A 16,240-nucleotide genomic window follows, 5' to 3' on the forward strand; every position below is an offset into this window, starting at 1 on the left:
ATATGCGAACATCCTCTCCAACCGTAATCCATCGTGGATTTTTTTTTTTCCTATTTTCATCCAGAGATAAAGTTGTATTTAGAATGCTTGAGGGGATTGTCATGCTCAAATAGACGGTGTGTGTAAACACGAGTCTTTTCTGTTTTTGTTCTCAGGTGCGGAAAGTCGGGGGAGCAACTTTCCAACTCAGGGCTGGTTCATTGGAACCATGTGTGCCGTGGCACTGCTCACCCTTGTCGCGCTTATGGCCTGCTTTGTGCGGAAAAACAAAGGTGGCAAGTATGCAGGTACGGCGCCGCCGCCCCAGCAACAAGACATGTTCTCCATGGAAAAAGGTCAGTTAGTCCGGGTCACCCTGTCATTTTGCTTGGGGAAGTGAACCAAAATTCAACTCCTAACATGGCTGATGATTTTTATTTGAAGCCTAACCCCAGCTCGCTTAATGAATGTGCAATGCATGGGGAGCACCTATGCATGCCGACCCCTCCCAAGCCCAAGTTCATCCATGAGACGCTTGCAGCTACTGTACTTTTTTTTGCATATGGCATCATTTGTCTGTTAGCTCTGCTTGGTGCCTCTGATTACATATCTTGTAAGCCAGACGAGTGGGAATCAGCTGGCTTTGTTCCGCTCCTCATCACCTCTCGCCTCTGCAGACATTGCTGGCTCTTCCTTTGCACCTTTGTGCTGCTCTTTATCAGAGCCAAATTCAGTCTCACATTGTCCATATCTGCAAAGTGTCTCTTCAGTCTGGTTCTTTCCTCTCACCCTGCTCTCCCGTCTTCTCCCCACCATACTCCACTTCTTCGCCTGCAGTAGCTTTTGACATGAAGCCCTGAATATTTCATCAGCTCTTTTGGATTTCCCTGTTTGCCCATCCAGCTCTTTTCATGAAACCCCTCTTTTGTCTCTCTCAAAAGGAACTGTTGGTTTTTTTTTTTTAAAGTATATTTACACGGAGAGCTAACATCCAGCTCTTTGCGCAGGCACACGGAGGAAAGGCTTTCCATGTAAAAATGTTATGTAATGTTTACACAGTCCTATTTAGTTTTTGAATATACCTTTTGAATTTCAAGTCTCATTTACACTCAGGAGAAGTAAAAGTTAAGACCTTTTATTGCTTTACTCTTCCTTATCTTGAATTTTCAGTTTTGGCTTTGCTCTGGTTTCCTGGAATTACAGAAATTGATTAAAACTAACAAAAGGCAGATGCCAGTGTTTGAGTTATTTCCCTTTGTAAAACATTAAAGACAGAAACCATTACCGTTATCTGAATTTGAAGCATTTACAGGTGCATACAGAAGTAATATGTAAATGCTTCTATGTATGAAATTTATGCCCTGAAACAGTGGTGCTGAACTATGTGTCCTGCCTTATCTGCAGTGAAAGAGAAGGAGGATCTCCACCCTAACATCGAGTCACAAGGAATGAATGATGACACCTATGAATACAGGTGAGCTGCCAGCGCGTGAAAAGGAACTGACATTTTTTTTTTTTTTTTTTTTTTATCCTTGAAATGTATTATGCTGTAGCAAAATTAATACAATAATCTTTATGTTTAACATTTTCTGTCATGTATCACTAATGTTTTTCCCTCCCATCTCAAAAAGCAAACCGCACATTCATGAGCTTTACCAGGATCCACCTAGAAGCCTATGTTCTCGTCATTTAATGGGCTAGGTAATCACACAGTGTAGTTAAGAGTTGTGAGTAACTCTCAGCTTAAGCTTTGTTCCCTTTTAGTTGGTATTATGTGCTTTTACTTTGTTGTCAGATGCTGATGTTGTATGCGTAGCAGAGTTTGTCACCTTGTTCCTGCAGGCATCAGTAGGCCATTTTGCGTGTTAGTGTGTTTGTATGTGCATATTTGTGCACTGCCCACCTTCTGTTATGAGTGTTTTATTGAGCGTACATTGTTTTTCCACTACTATCCAAAATTTAAAAAAAAAATTCTGTTAGTACATTTATACTGCACTTATTGTTTGCACATTTTTACATTTCTGAGACCTCACCTGTGGGACACTACTGACTAGAGCATGTCATAGTCATGTAGATCCTATCAAAAACCTTTTACCCCTTTTAAATAAGCCCCACGTAGCGTAACACATCTGCCCTTTTATAGCATTTCTTTCATTTTGAAAGTGGAACTCCTTAATTTAGCTCCCTAATGTGATCAAACTGTTACTGATTCACGCATTTCGTTGCTTTTTATTTGTTATTTCAACATTTGTTGAATGATGGGCTTTGGCAAACTCGGTGGTATGTCTGTGACCAGAAAAACAAATTGAAGGATACATACATACATTTTGTCACAAAAGTGAATTTTGATTTGACTTGAAGCTCTTAGATCAGCTGCCTGCTGAACCTGTCCTACTTACAGTTTAGGCTCCTCTAATGCAGAAATATATTTTATTATAACATTAAAGATCATATATAGTGTAAATTCATATCTCTATTTATGAAGCAGGTCTAGATACTGTATAAATACAGTGAAAATGCTTACCGGTCAGATAAATAGGCACAGTCCGTGTTTAGCAACTGTGCCGTTTGGACCTCAGTAAGTTTGTGATGTCACAAACACATGCTTATGTGACCCATGTCCACCCTCAGCACAGCCCACTGTCCAATCTTTTATGTGGAAGAAAACATCGTCAATCTGCCTCGAAGCCAGAAAAGTACAAGACTGAAGAAAACCTGTGATCAGCTTGAGTAGGCAACACTCAGTTAAGAGTCAGCCAATCAGAAGAGAGGCTCATTAATACCAATATACCTTAAAGACACAGACTCAAAATAGTTTGTTCTTGGTAGAGCTCCAGAAAAAAACTGAAGACGGGAGATATAAAACTGTATTGAGATGTTTTTGGTTCTTAAAACCTCAAAAATATCTTCTTATAGACACCAAGACTGAAAATAAAACACCAGAAAAGTGTCAGTGTTGCTGGCTGCAGTGCCTCTGCTTACCTGGGAACAGGACAGATGCAGATTTACGTTTAAGCAGTTATTCACATTGTGAATAGCAAAGGCCACACTTTTACAATCTGGAACTTCCTACTGCAGATTTTCAGGGTACAGTAATTGCTGATGGAAAATATATTACATTCAATGAAGCAGGCATAAACTAAGCATGGCAAATGGGTGAAAAACTGGGCCTTTGAGCCTGAAGCAGACAGCTGTTGTACTTTATAATAGCTGTTGAAATTCCATTGTTTGCATTGTTTCGCTGCCCTGGTGACAGTTTAGGGAAATCAACTGAATCCTATTTTGCTTGACAGCGCTGCAGCAACTGTGTGACAATGGCGAGTTTGTTTGTGCAGAAATCACCTAAAATAGCCTCTTCTGTCTGCTTTGATTCTGCTCATCATCATATTATTCAGAACATGATTACTCATGATTGTGTGGTCGCTGCCAGTTGCAGTCCTGGGGTTCTTGCCAAGACTGTAATTCTGTTTAACAGGAAGGAAGGAATTGTCTACAGTGTCTATGACCATATTCACAGAGTGTGCGGCTCATAGATGTATTAAGAAAGTTTGTACTGTCCCGCAGCTCAAAATGACTATTTGTGGGTTGTTGATAAACATCAATGATTCAGTAATATGATGTAATGACCTTCCAACACTATGTGTGCAGCATATAACACTGATAAAACTCGGAAAAACAAAGAGTGTCGAAGTTTTGGATTCACGTGGGAAGAAAGAACAAGACGAGGCGAGGCGACAAAGAAAACATTAATATTGAGACACTCAATTTAGCTCTGACACCTAGTTCACTCTGCTTTGTTTTGTGTTTGTGAGTCAGCACAGATGTTGGGCTGCTGCTATCTGTTTAAAATGCCTCTCATGGCCGGTTTCACGAGGCTGCTCTGAGTACTGTCCCCCCAGAGTGCCGTTAGCCTTACTATGATGTTGTTTTCCTGGCTTTTTAAAGTTGGATTCAGGACTCTCTTGTGCCCTTTGAATCTCTCAAGGCAATAGACCACCCACTAGTATGCTACGTTTCTGGGGAGCTGACAAGTGGTAATTATGCTTCAGATGATTTCTCTTTGGAGACAGCCCTCTACTACTTTTGCCCCTGCTAGAACAGCAGGTGTCATAGCAGTAGCAGGCTGTTAGCCAACAGTATGATAAAAAAATTTCCTCGGCTAGATTATGTTGTTGGTTTTTTACCCTTATTTCTTTCTTTTTTTTTTTTTTAACAATCTTAGCCCTCGTCTTCTCATATTTTTTTATGTGCAATTAGGGAGACAGCAGCAGATGTGGGGAAGTTTTCCTCCAGACGCCTTAAAACTCAAATAAATATAACTTCAGGTGCAAAGTGGAAAAAATTCCAACTTCCACCTGAAATTTCGGTGCTGCCCCTGAACCAAGTCAGCATGGGTCAATGGCAAAACAAATGTAATTACTTTCAGCCCGGTGATGTGCCTCCATCTCTCACCTGTTTACGAGGCTGAAGGAAAGTATTTTCTCGGGGACAGCTGAGACTGAGCTGGATCTCGACCAAGGTCTGGAGTGAGCTGGGGCTCAAAAGCACTCAGCCCCATTTTATCAATGCATTCAAAGTCACTGTGGGCGGGCTGCAGCGGCTGTGGCATTCCGCTGCTCTTAGATAACAGCCACTTATCTTCAGCGCTTTGGAGTTGTCAGAGAAAGAAGGTTTGATAACAGCTGAAATGCGGACCTTATGTGGCTTGCATCGTAAACGGTCCCACGAAATAGGATAGATAAGATTGGTTATTAAAAATCCCAGTGAAGGAGACCCAATTTGTAATCTTAGCTCGAACCGCGTCTCTGCATAGAAATCCTGCTCAAAATGTGGAGCTTGTATTTGACACAGGTGTCAACTACAATACGCCTCAAATGGCGCTATCATACATGAGCCACCTGAGCGCTTGTGAACGCAGACGCTCTGTGTTATGAATACAAAACCAAAGGAGAGGGAGGCGCTACAAAACATGGGATAGTTCAGGGAATTAGAAAAAGAGGACAGGGAGGAAAAATCTCCTCAGTGCTTCGAGGTGACCCCGCGTCTTGTACCGAGACACCTGCAAGTTGGCCACTTGCCCGGCCTCAAATTGGCATCTAATCTCCTCGGCCCGCGTGTGGGCCCCCGGGAATACCGGGAATGACAGGCTGTTTGTCTGGGATTGCATATGCCCCACCTCTTCCTCCCTCTCCTTTCTCCCTTTTCTCAATCTCAGCCTTCAACCTCCAACACCCCCCCTCCCCGCCCCCCTCCCCGACACACACAAACGCACGTGCACACGCACACACCTCCCACACGGCTTCTTTCTCACTGCACTCTGGCAATTTCCATCGCTGGCTCTAAAGAGATTTGAAATTGCCTTTGGTCCTGAAGCCTTAGCAATTAGCAATTAGTGAAGTGATTGTAGCAGGCCCCCCCCCCTCTGCCCCCCGCCTCCCTTGTGCTCCCTTTTCCTGCTGTGCAGCCGCTGCATCCACCCCAGCCTACCGCCTGTAAGTGATGTATTGAAACCATAACAACTTTCCTAGTGAGTGGGAGCCTGTGTGTGTTAGTGTAGCCAAGCATTTAACAGTCTATATGTACTGAACATTGTCTGTTTGCTGGTGTGTCTGTGTGTAGGTTTTGATTATATGGGAAATAATGTATATATGTGTGTGCGTGTGCGTGTGTGTGTGTGTGTGTGTGTGTGTGTGTGTGTGTGTGTGTGTGTGTGTGTGTGTGTGTGTGTGTGTGTGTGTGGCCGTATATGCTGCCTCCAAACATCTGCTTGATGTGCTATACAATGTGTTTGCTTATGCACTGCACCACTGACCTCGGCCCTCCTTCTCTGTTGTTGTTGATGGCAGTGACAGCGATGAAAAGCCACTGAAGGGCAGTAGCTTGTGTTCCCTGAACGCAGCCGGGGACAGTGTCAGCAGAGACAGCTCGGTTGACTACGCAGACGGCGGAGGGGAATTCGACGAGGACGGTTCATTTATCGGAGAATATTCCATACGCAAGCACAGAGGCTCTGCGAGCGAGCCCAGCGGACCCAGCCCTGTCACTGCATAAAGCCGGGCTCCAATTGAAATGGTCTACTCCCAATCCTTTCAAGATGCATTTTAAATTCAGCTTCCCCGGCATTAAATATAGCTTGAATGGCCAAAATATGGAGCTATAAAAAATGACTCAGATATGAAGAAAGTTTTACAGCAGGCAGAAGTTAAAGAAGGAACACACCCGTCATACCCATCAGTGTGAAAAACGTGAGTCTGTGGACATACTGTAAGAAAATTAACGATGTCGTTTTAGTGATTGATGATTTTTTTGTGTGTTTTTGTACCCATCAGCCACAATAGTACATTGATTTTAGACAAAGTAAAAAAACACACAAAACATCATGTATGTATTTCGTTTTACACAGGAAATAAAAATAACACAGAGTAGACATTCATGTGTCCACTGATGATATACAGAGCCAGATGTCCTATTTATTGACGACAGAATCACTCTCGTGATTGCCAATATCTAGTTATAAATGCTTCCATGTCTTTTACTGTAATTTTTCATTTTTTTTGTGTTAATATGCAAGTGTGTGGAAGATCGTTTGTAATGTTTTTATAATCAAATTGCTGATGTCCTTTTATATCAATATATCAAACATGCTTTTCTTTTTTACTCTTTTTCTTCTTTTTTTAAATTTTTTCAGGAGACAGAAATGTAAAGGCAACATGAACTGAAAAACAAATTCAAGTGTCTAGTTTTCCTCAAACATACATCTGGTTGGTCTGAGAAATTACAGCAGGAGTATATCAGTTTTATATTGCTGGAGTGTAATCATGAATATATTTATTTAAGGAACTTGTCAAAACTGTAACTGGTGAATAAAACTTTCACCTAAGGGCCTCGGCAGCACTGAAGTGAAAGTTTTTAAAGTACAGCAATTTGTCATACTCCTATTTATAAGGTTTTGGACTTTAATCATGTGCCTTTATTCTGCCAGATATCACAGGATGAATCACTCTCAGGCAACCAGGCGTTCTATTATCTTGAAATTCTTAATGTCGGGTACTTTCCTCACAGTTTTTTTCTTTTTTCTTTACTTGGTGCAGTGATTCATCAGTTTCTATTTGCTGCTCATTTTCTGTAAAATAAAAGCACCCACTTCTATGGTAAGATCACTTTCGAGTTGAGTAGTCCTTCCACAGAATGTGGATACATCGAGGAAAAACGTCTTCTTTTTTTTTTTTTTTTTGGTGCTTGGCTCTTTCAAAAAAAAATTGTGAAGCAGATTTGGTTCACAAACTAAGCAGAAAGCAATACAGAAATGATACAAATACAGATGAATTAAGCGCGACTTTCACAAAGGTCAAACAGAAATATTTTCCTGTTATGTGTGCAATACATGCAGTGAGTCTTTGCATGCATAATGCATGTTGCTAAAATATTCATCAAGCATATAACTCAAATAAAGTTGCGATTTGACCTATTCAATAATCTTACTTAAACAGATGTAATAAGACAGGATGTAGCAGTGGGGCTGGCTTCAAAGTGCTAAATGTTTCATTAGCAAGAAACTTGATTTTTTTTTTTTTTTTTATGTTTACCATTCAACAGTGAGCTTTTTTAAGATACAAGGAACACTTTAAAACTGAAGAAGATTCTTGTAAAACTCATAACATACTGTATTTTATTCTGAAGTAAAAGAGGATTTGGTCCATAGAAATGCAAACCAGAGAAACTTTAGTAAGCAAACAACATGTTGAAGTGTTTTTTCTGAAGATGATAAAGACAAGAATCCTCAGTATACAACATGAGAAAACAATAAACAGAGACGTCACTTCAAAACGAAAAAAACAACAGAACTGGTCATATTGTCAGGAGTTCAGTTTTGTCCTCCATTTTGCCCCCGATCACCTCTCCTCCTGTGTCCCCTGTCTTTGTCTGTGGCCACGCCACTCACCTCCCGTGGCCACGCCCCCTCACCAGTCCCAGCAGATGCAGCCACTCATCCCTGATCACCACCTGCAGGTGTGCTGCATCTCCCTGATCACCTCCCCAGACTATATGTAACCTGCCCCTGCACAACTCTGGTTGTCGGTTCATTGTGTGTTTTGTTAGCCACCCATCCGTCTTCCGTCTGCTCCCCGTCCGTCTTCCGTCTGCTCCCCGTCAGCTCCCGGTCAGTCCTGTTCCTGTTCCCGTTCCTCCGGCCTCTGTGTCTCTTGCGGATATTCCCGGTCAAAATCACCAGTCGGTGGAGTTGCCCTCCCGGCTAGGAGGATTGTTGACGCCGTCCCTTCCGCTGGTCTGCCGGCTGCCTTGTTACCCGTGTCCCCCTGGAGCTGTCGGTTGAGTTGCCCTCCCGACTGGACGTAAAGTGGACACGCTCGGTGCCACCCTTTTTGGTTTGTAGTTTTTGTTTGTTTATTTTTTGGGACAATAAAGACAGTATTTTTGGAACTGATACCTCGAGTCTGTGTGCTTGCATTTGGGTCCTGGAAAAATAAACTCCACCTCATAACACATATGGAAGAAAGTTTAGCTATGAAATATAGTCAACTTTGCAGTCAATCTTTCCCATTACTGTACCAGTTCCCGTGGCTCCAATTATCTGAACCAAACCAGCGCTTGCTCTCCCCTTCAAGTTCTGAGGGGAAAATGTAGCACCTTTGATGAGGCAGAAATCCCGACTAACGAAGATGCGAGATGATCGGCTCATCCGTCATTTGGCGGGAGCCTCTTTAAATCCCTCTTAAAACAGCCAGACGATCCCGCTGACTCACTCCATTATGTTTTGAGCCTTTCAATAAAACGGCTCAGAGCTTTTCTTCTTCATTTACGATATTTGTTAGTTTCAAATAAATACAAAAACAAAATGAAGAGATGAGAAGCTAGAATTCAAAATGTAAACTTATCGCGCATTCAAAGACAGAAAGACGCACAGAGTTGCAAACTATCAGGGGTCACAATCTGGGCATTTATTAAAGGGCAAGCAACTTATTTTTTTGGCTTTAGTTCAGCTTTCCACTGAACCCCTTGCATATCTCTATAATGCCTTGGAGGCCCTTATCTTTTATTTTGAAAGTTTCCACGCTGCTGTTTAGCCTGTCTGTAGCCCGGTGATTATAAATAGGCATTTGTTGTAATCAAACCAGACTTGGGACGGTGAAGTTGAAAAGCACTCCATGCCTCATGGCAAGATAAAGGTCATTTAGAGAGATAATCCCTGTATTGTCAGGGATTACACCCTCATCCGTTTTAAAATTGCTTTCTCCGTGGAACATTAATACCTCTAAACAACAACAAAAGATTACCCCGGTCAAAACGTCCCCTGAGTGTCACACAAGCAGCTTTTTTTTTTTTTTCCCCTACTTAATTTATTTTGAGGTCATGCAGGTGACCTTTAGAAAAGTCAGAATAGCGCTGTTTTAGAACGATTACACGTCAGGATATTAACATTACCTGAATCCGTGCCGAATTGAATGACCCTGCTTGTTGCATAGCACTTCGCTCATGTTATCAGTGATGGAAGACGAACACTCGCACACAAACTCATAGATCCGAGCTCAAAGCAGTTCACTCCCTTTCAGTCGATGTGATCGGAGCTGATATTTAGGCCGAGCACCCTGGAAATTGCCCGGTGGGAGGAAATCGATAGCACGCTCACGCTCGCTGTGAGTTGGAGTCGACGTTGTATCAACTTTAAACCAAGTGAAGCTGCAAGGACAGGACACTACACAAAAACAGGTGCTACATAGTGCATTTACGCTACAACTGCCCCCGCCCCCCCCCCCCCCCGGCCCCTGCCTCCGCCACCTAGCATGAAGGCCACGAAAGATCTCATCAATATTAAACACCGTCGAGTTCACAGAGAGGGGAACTGTGACAGGTATTTCTGGCGATGCTCTTAAGGAAGACCTTCTTTTCTTTGGCGGCTTTTGAAGGAATGCAGTTAAACCATTTGCAGGGGGAATCAATGTCGGGAGTCAAACCAGCTCCGGATTTTTAAAAGGGACCAACAGCCAGTCAAGGCCATTTAGAGCAACACACAGATGCTCTCATGTTCAATCTGCGAGCTGCCTTACCAGAGAAAGAGGTTACAGGGTGGGCTGAGTATTGAAGGTTATTTGACAGCACCGCTGTTCAGTGAAACAAGTTTCAGCAACATCACAGATGGAGAAAAGCGAATAAGAAAGACAGCTCATGACCTTGATACCCAATCGGAGTGACTGTTTCACGATAGTCTTCCGGTGGCCTTCCCTCTCGGCATGTTTTAAGTGGATGTGGGACCAACGCTGCCTTTCTATTGAAATGCAAAGCAAACTAACATGAAAATAGTCACAGCCAGAGCATTCAAAAGACTGTGATGGGAACAGGCTAAAGAAAAACAAAAAAACATTCTGTTTGTTTCATTAAAACTTTCTAATCTATTGATTCCACTTTTGAGAAAATCCCCCCCCCAAAATATTTGCATCAATACCTCAAATTAAATTAAAGCTGTTTCAGTCACAATAACAGCCGGAAGAGCTCCCATTTAATTCAGGTGTTCCTCCCCTGTTTCTGTTGATCCCTTTGTCATCCCAATGAGATGCTACACTCACCTCCTGCTAAAATTTAATTTGTCTCGCTAGAATTCAAATGGAAAGGAATAATTCTGCATTCAGAGAATCCTTTTAGAGGGCTATTATTTCCCCAGTAAACTGCTTTAGATGCAAGCCCAGACACTCTCAAATGCCAGCCAGCAATTGAGTGGATGTTTGTGCGTGTGTGTGTGTGTGTGTGTGTGTGTGTGTGTGTGTGTGTGTGTGTGTGTGTGTGTGTGTGTGTGTGTGTGTGTGTGTGTGTGTGAGCGAGGGGACGAGAGCGGGAGGAAGCAGGGACACTCAGCCGTGGCAGAAACTAATGAGACATGCATTGGTAATATGATTACAAAGTCCGCCTGGATGTATCATGGAGCAGAAGGGCGCTTTAGACATCTGGATAAAGTGGACACTGGGATGTTCAACTGCTACTGTGTCTGCATTACTTGAAAGTGATTGGCAGCAGGCGGAGATGGTTGAAAGCGATGCTCTCGCCGGCTGTCATTTAGAAAATGACAACACTTACGTCAACAAAATGGCGCTTGATCAATGATGATTTGAAACTACTCAGGTGTTCGCATCATTAAAGAATGCAGTCTGGGCTCGTTCGGGTCAACAGTTTGATCCAACAAAGGGTTTCATCTCGACGACTGCCGCAGGATTAGATAAGAGACTTGTAAGTGCTGTGTGGGTGGAGAATAATTCTCACCTTCCTTGCTTAGCTCAGGGCTGTCAAAAGCAAGAACTTGGCACAAACCACAATCCGTGCACAATGGTCTCCTCAAACTCGGCGACAGAGCCGTGTGAAAAATGGCAGCCGTAATTCGCACAGTGGAATCGAAAATGACTTTTTTATTTGTTCACGTTCGAACACTGCACCTGCTCACCCGCAGTGATGTTTTTAATGATATTTTTAGTGCATCAAAATGCTTGTTTATAATGATTCATTTGGCCTGCAGTGTGTTCCTTTTAACTTTGCTTTGTAGGCAGTAATCAGATTCTAGTATTGTACACAACCTCTTAAAAAAGACAAATTGAGTTTGAAATCTCTGCGTGATACGCAGTTTTATTGAAGTTCAAAAGGTTGGCAGCAGCATGAGGAGTCGAGTGGACGCAGAGAGCGCATCTCCTGTACTCCACTGTACTAATTAATTGGGTTATTTCAGTTTGCTGATGTTTGTTAATGATCAAGTGATGAGCAGTTTCTGGATATCAAACAGAAGGCAGAGACACATCAACATCACTTTTTATTTTACCAGAGCAATTCTTTTCCTCTGAATTTTGCTCCTGCGGTGTGTTTGCTGTGGAACACCACTCCTGAATTATTCATGACTCCCTTCATTAAAACACCTACATTTGCATAACACACAGGGGCCGCACAAGATGCATTAGGGCTTTTGATCCTGGTGTACATGTCAAATAATTTAACACAGAACCGGACCACCAAAGGGCTCAGCAACATGGAAGGCTCGTCTCAAAGAAAACTAAAAACCTAATAATAAACCTTACTTGGCTTAAAGTTTGAAATGAGGAATCACCATGCGGAGATGGAAGTGGGTCAGCGAGGATCCCTTTGGTGTAATAACCCATGTGAAGATGTAAATAAAGTATGATAAAGGAGTCGTGATATGTGTGGAAATTAGTGTTTCTGTGAAGAAGTAGCTATTTATCATGATTATTATTTTTGATGGAGGCGATGACAGCTGTTTATCAAATGTACTTTTCCAGATGTATCAATAATAATAGAGCAAATTTGGTGACATTTCTATTTCAATTACACCACTTTGCAGTCATACACCTATCTAACCTCACTCGCACTGCACACTCCATCTGCACATCCATCATATTTTAAATGCTTTGCTGGCTGTTCCTGTTCCTGGTTGCAGCAGTCAGGCCAATGAGCACCAATTGGTAAAAAGCTACAGGAAAGGCAGATGTAACCACCGGTGTTTGTGTGCGAAGCCTAGTTAGAGCTGAACTTCATCCATACTTTTAGCTCCAGCTGGAGAAATGGCCAACATGAATTCAGTTGCCACCTGTTGCACACACACATGTGACGGGTAATATTCTGAGGCCAGGCCTTGTTTTATCAAAGTGTGTCTGTATAAAGTCGTGTGTGATACAGATTCTTTTTGCCATGTGTCCATTAGTGCAGGCTGTGGTTGATGGGCACCATCTCTGTGTTGGCAAATGCTGCTGGTCGCTGTGTAACAAGTGGATGTACAGTATTTCATTTTACAGGCTAATTTGGTCATTTAGAGAGATATGAAATAGTTTTCCTGTAAAACTAAAAAAAAATAGCTATAGCCACCAGGCTGAACTGACACGTTGACGGTGTGCTGTATCTCAGCTGAGCATGACTTGACTGACGAGTACTCTGTTCCCATTGTTCAGATCTGATTTGTTTGTGTGCAAAATAATACAAACAGCACTAAATAGATAGTCTGAAACATTGCTGTCCTCCATCAAGAATCACCACAGAGGCATGAAAGTCGTAAAATCTGCACAAATTCTAACATAAATGACGTTCCATTATTAAAAATTCTGCATTTCATGACTGAAAATTAAAGTTGCCCAAATCTCAAGGGAAAATTTCAGCTCTGATTCGATCCACTTTCACCTGCAGGGATAACCTCTGTATGCACAGATGTCCTTATTTGAATCCAGATTCAGTACCAAAAGCGTTCTGGTTTTGGTTTGTAGTCTGTTTATAGTATGAGTAAGTTTGAACAATCATTTCTCAATGAGCTTTGATTGCAAGATGGAGGTAAAGAGTTCCTGTGGAGGTGGAAAACATTGGCTCTCACCTAATCATCTCCTGATTAGATTTCTTTAGCTTTGTTGTAGTGGTTTCAAACTGTTTAGTGAGTGTAAACTGGCGAGTGGGGGGACAAGAGTAACATGGGATTAAAGTAACACTGTGATTTTCTCAGAGCCCTCACAAGTTACATATACACGCAGCAGTGGCCAGAACCATGAAACATTTTGTACATATTTCTTACTTGCTCTGAGCTCTACCTGAAAAATCTGATTTCAAACAGGGTGAGTAAATATAATAATTGGAAAATGTTTCTGAATGACAATGTTTTTTTTGTGTGTGTGTCAAAGTCATTATCATTTAACATAATATTTAGTACTTTAACACATGCTAACGTTTGCACAGAGAAGGCCAGTAAAGAGATCCCTGATATTTTGATGGTCCACCGTCTCACCAGTGCAGTGGCACACAGGATTTTTCCCAATATGCCCTTTACACCAGTTTGGAGAAGTCGGGGACAGTGGTTTCATGGGGCAGTACTGGAACCCTTTAAATTGGGGACACAACTAAAAATATCTTCAGACATATATCGAAGTTGCGGTTGCAGATTTGCACGCTATAGACGAGTGGATGATTGGTCTTGACTGAGATCTGCTCTATGAGTGCTTATCTAGTTATGATTCTTCCTCAAGCTGTCGAGTTCTGACTTTTGCAAAGCAGAATTGTGACATTTCATGGATGATACCCAGTATGCTTAAATACGGTTTCAATGTTATTCCCCCAGTTTTGTTGATTTTACATCTCAATTTGTTGTAAAAAGGCGAGAGAGCGTAATGAACCAAAAACTGTCAAATAAAACTGGTGCAAACGGCATCATTTGGTCAAACATAATCACACAATCGACTCTGACATCCTGGTGGAACACCAATATCAAAATATATTCGGTTCTTTCTATTCTGCTCCACACACATTGATTACTTTATTGGCTTTGTCCTAATGTGCTGCACCATGAAAACACTTGATCCTTTTCTATGCTGTGTACCATTACTGCTGAACATTTAGACACACACAACAACAACAAACACACACACACACACACACACACACACACACACACACACACACACACACACACACACACACACACACACACACACACACACACACACACACACACACACACACACACACACACACACACACACACACACACATACACAACATGCACATGCTGGAGAAATGAGAACAGATGGGTAATATGTGTTTAGTGGGATTTTCTATCCCTCACAGTCTTTCTTTATTACGATGTTTATTCAAATGATGTGATGTCCCTTCAAGGCACAGTTCAAACTTTTCTATCTGATAAAAGCTCAGGCTGATGGTACCAGCAGCAAACAGTGGTGCATTGTGTTATAGTACTAAAGCGTGGGTATTATTGCTCAGACAAACTTTGTGTCTTCTTCTGTTCCTCCTGCTGCTGCTACTTGTGGATAATTTGTAATGTTTTGGAACTAACTGAACTAACAAAGATCTAACTAAATGGCAGCAACATGCAGGCAATAGTTGACTGGTGGTTAGAACAAAGACACCATCTGATGTCTCCAATGATTCAGAGAGGATTTATTGTTCAGTGAAACACTTTGGGATCCGGGGGACACAAGTGAGGCGTCAACATGCTCTGTTACAATCATGGATCATGCATTCACTTTGAGTCAGCCTGCAATTAGCAGAGAGTAGTTAGCAAAACCCATTTTATATTACACTGCAGATGAAAGAACCTCTGTAGATAACAGAGGCAGGAACATAAATAACTAGAATTACTGCCTCATGGTTGAATGCCTCCGCTAACCATTACAACTGCAGTTTACATCTGTTCAATATATGTAGTGAAGACTTTAAAGGTATTTCATTGAAATAATTAAGTGTATTTAAGGGATATTCAAATAGGATTGATTTGACTTGACTGTGACTTGACTTGGCTTACTTGCTCTGCTGTATGTCCACTGTATTAGTGTTTAAATTCATTTATGAAGAGAAACAAAAAATTGGGTCAATCTCCTTGTGCATGTTCACATGTTTGGCCAATAAAACTGACTCTGATAGAACACAAAGTTGGTGCAATGACAGCAGACAATGCTTAAAATATGGGTGTTGCTGCAAAGGAGCTACAACAAATTCTAAAAGGTGGATGCTTCACACTCATCTTCAACCTGACAGCTCAGAAGATCTTTACAATCTGCACAGTTGGAAGGTGGACACACAAGATTACTGTCACCAATTCAGTCTTTGAACAAATGTGAAATACATTCACACATTTTCCTTCTGTTCCTCAGTTACGGTGTTGAATAATGGCCCGAAAAGTGTTTGTGCAGAAGTGTTAGTGAAGCTGACCTTTGACCTCCTACTCATCCTTGAATCCAATTAAATTTCGACTGTCATTCTTTTGATTACACCATCTTGTTACACGCTCTCCTTTTGCAAGGATTTCACACTGTGTCAGAGTTGCAACTTTTACAAGTTCAAACATCAGTGAACAGAACACTTTTTTATTCAGATGATCAGAAGAGTCTGGTAGAGATGATTTTTAGGTTGAGGATTGTGGGGATACTTCAAAAAAGGTGCTTTTTTTTTAAGAGCCTTCTGGGTTTTTCAAACATTGCTGGTTAATTTACTTCTGGAGAAACTAGTGGTAAGCTCTGTGACCTGAATGTATGCTAATACACGGGGGGCACAAACTGGGGCTGGCTGCTCACTTCTCAACATATTCTAAAGACCACAGGACTGTTTTTATTTTTATAGCAGTTTTAAAGAGCACAGACAAAAAAAGCCACATTTTGCTGTTTAATTTGGAGGACTGTTCGCCATGACACATTCTCCAGGCAGCCCCAAACCTGTCAACTACACTGCCTGCTCCTTTAGACGAGAAGGGTTCAAGGTGAGG

At 41.8% G+C, this 16,240-nt stretch overlaps 2 protein-coding genes across 5 annotated transcripts in view; both read left to right on the forward strand.

The window, feature by feature from the left end:
- Positions 1-7,139, forward strand: part of chl1a (cell adhesion molecule L1-like a) — a 31,018-nt gene extending 23,879 nt beyond the window's left edge. For 3 of the 4 annotated variants that reach the window (XM_069689022.1, XM_069689024.1, XM_069689025.1), the window contains 3 exons: positions 156-287; positions 1,384-1,453; positions 5,826-7,139. In XM_069689022.1, the coding sequence (XP_069545123.1) occupies positions 156-287; positions 1,384-1,453; positions 5,826-6,030 (407 nt within the window). In that variant the 3' untranslated portion in view covers positions 6,031-7,139. Of the gene's footprint in view, positions 1-155; positions 336-1,383; positions 1,454-5,825 lie in introns of all 4 variants that reach the window. The other variant, XM_069689023.1, reaches the window with a different exon arrangement.
- Positions 1-16,240, forward strand: part of cntn3a.1 (contactin 3a, tandem duplicate 1) — a 284,181-nt gene that overhangs the window by 153,433 nt on the left and 114,508 nt on the right. The gene's annotated exons all lie outside the window — the stretch shown is intronic.

The sequence above is a fragment of the Brachyistius frenatus genome, unplaced genomic scaffold (genome assembly GCF_029030835.1).
Source record: "Brachyistius frenatus isolate BFR_SWC_R1_liver_20210118 unplaced genomic scaffold, ASM2903083v1 Contig_6, whole genome shotgun sequence".
Lineage (NCBI taxonomy): Eukaryota > Metazoa > Chordata > Actinopteri > Embiotocidae > Brachyistius > Brachyistius frenatus.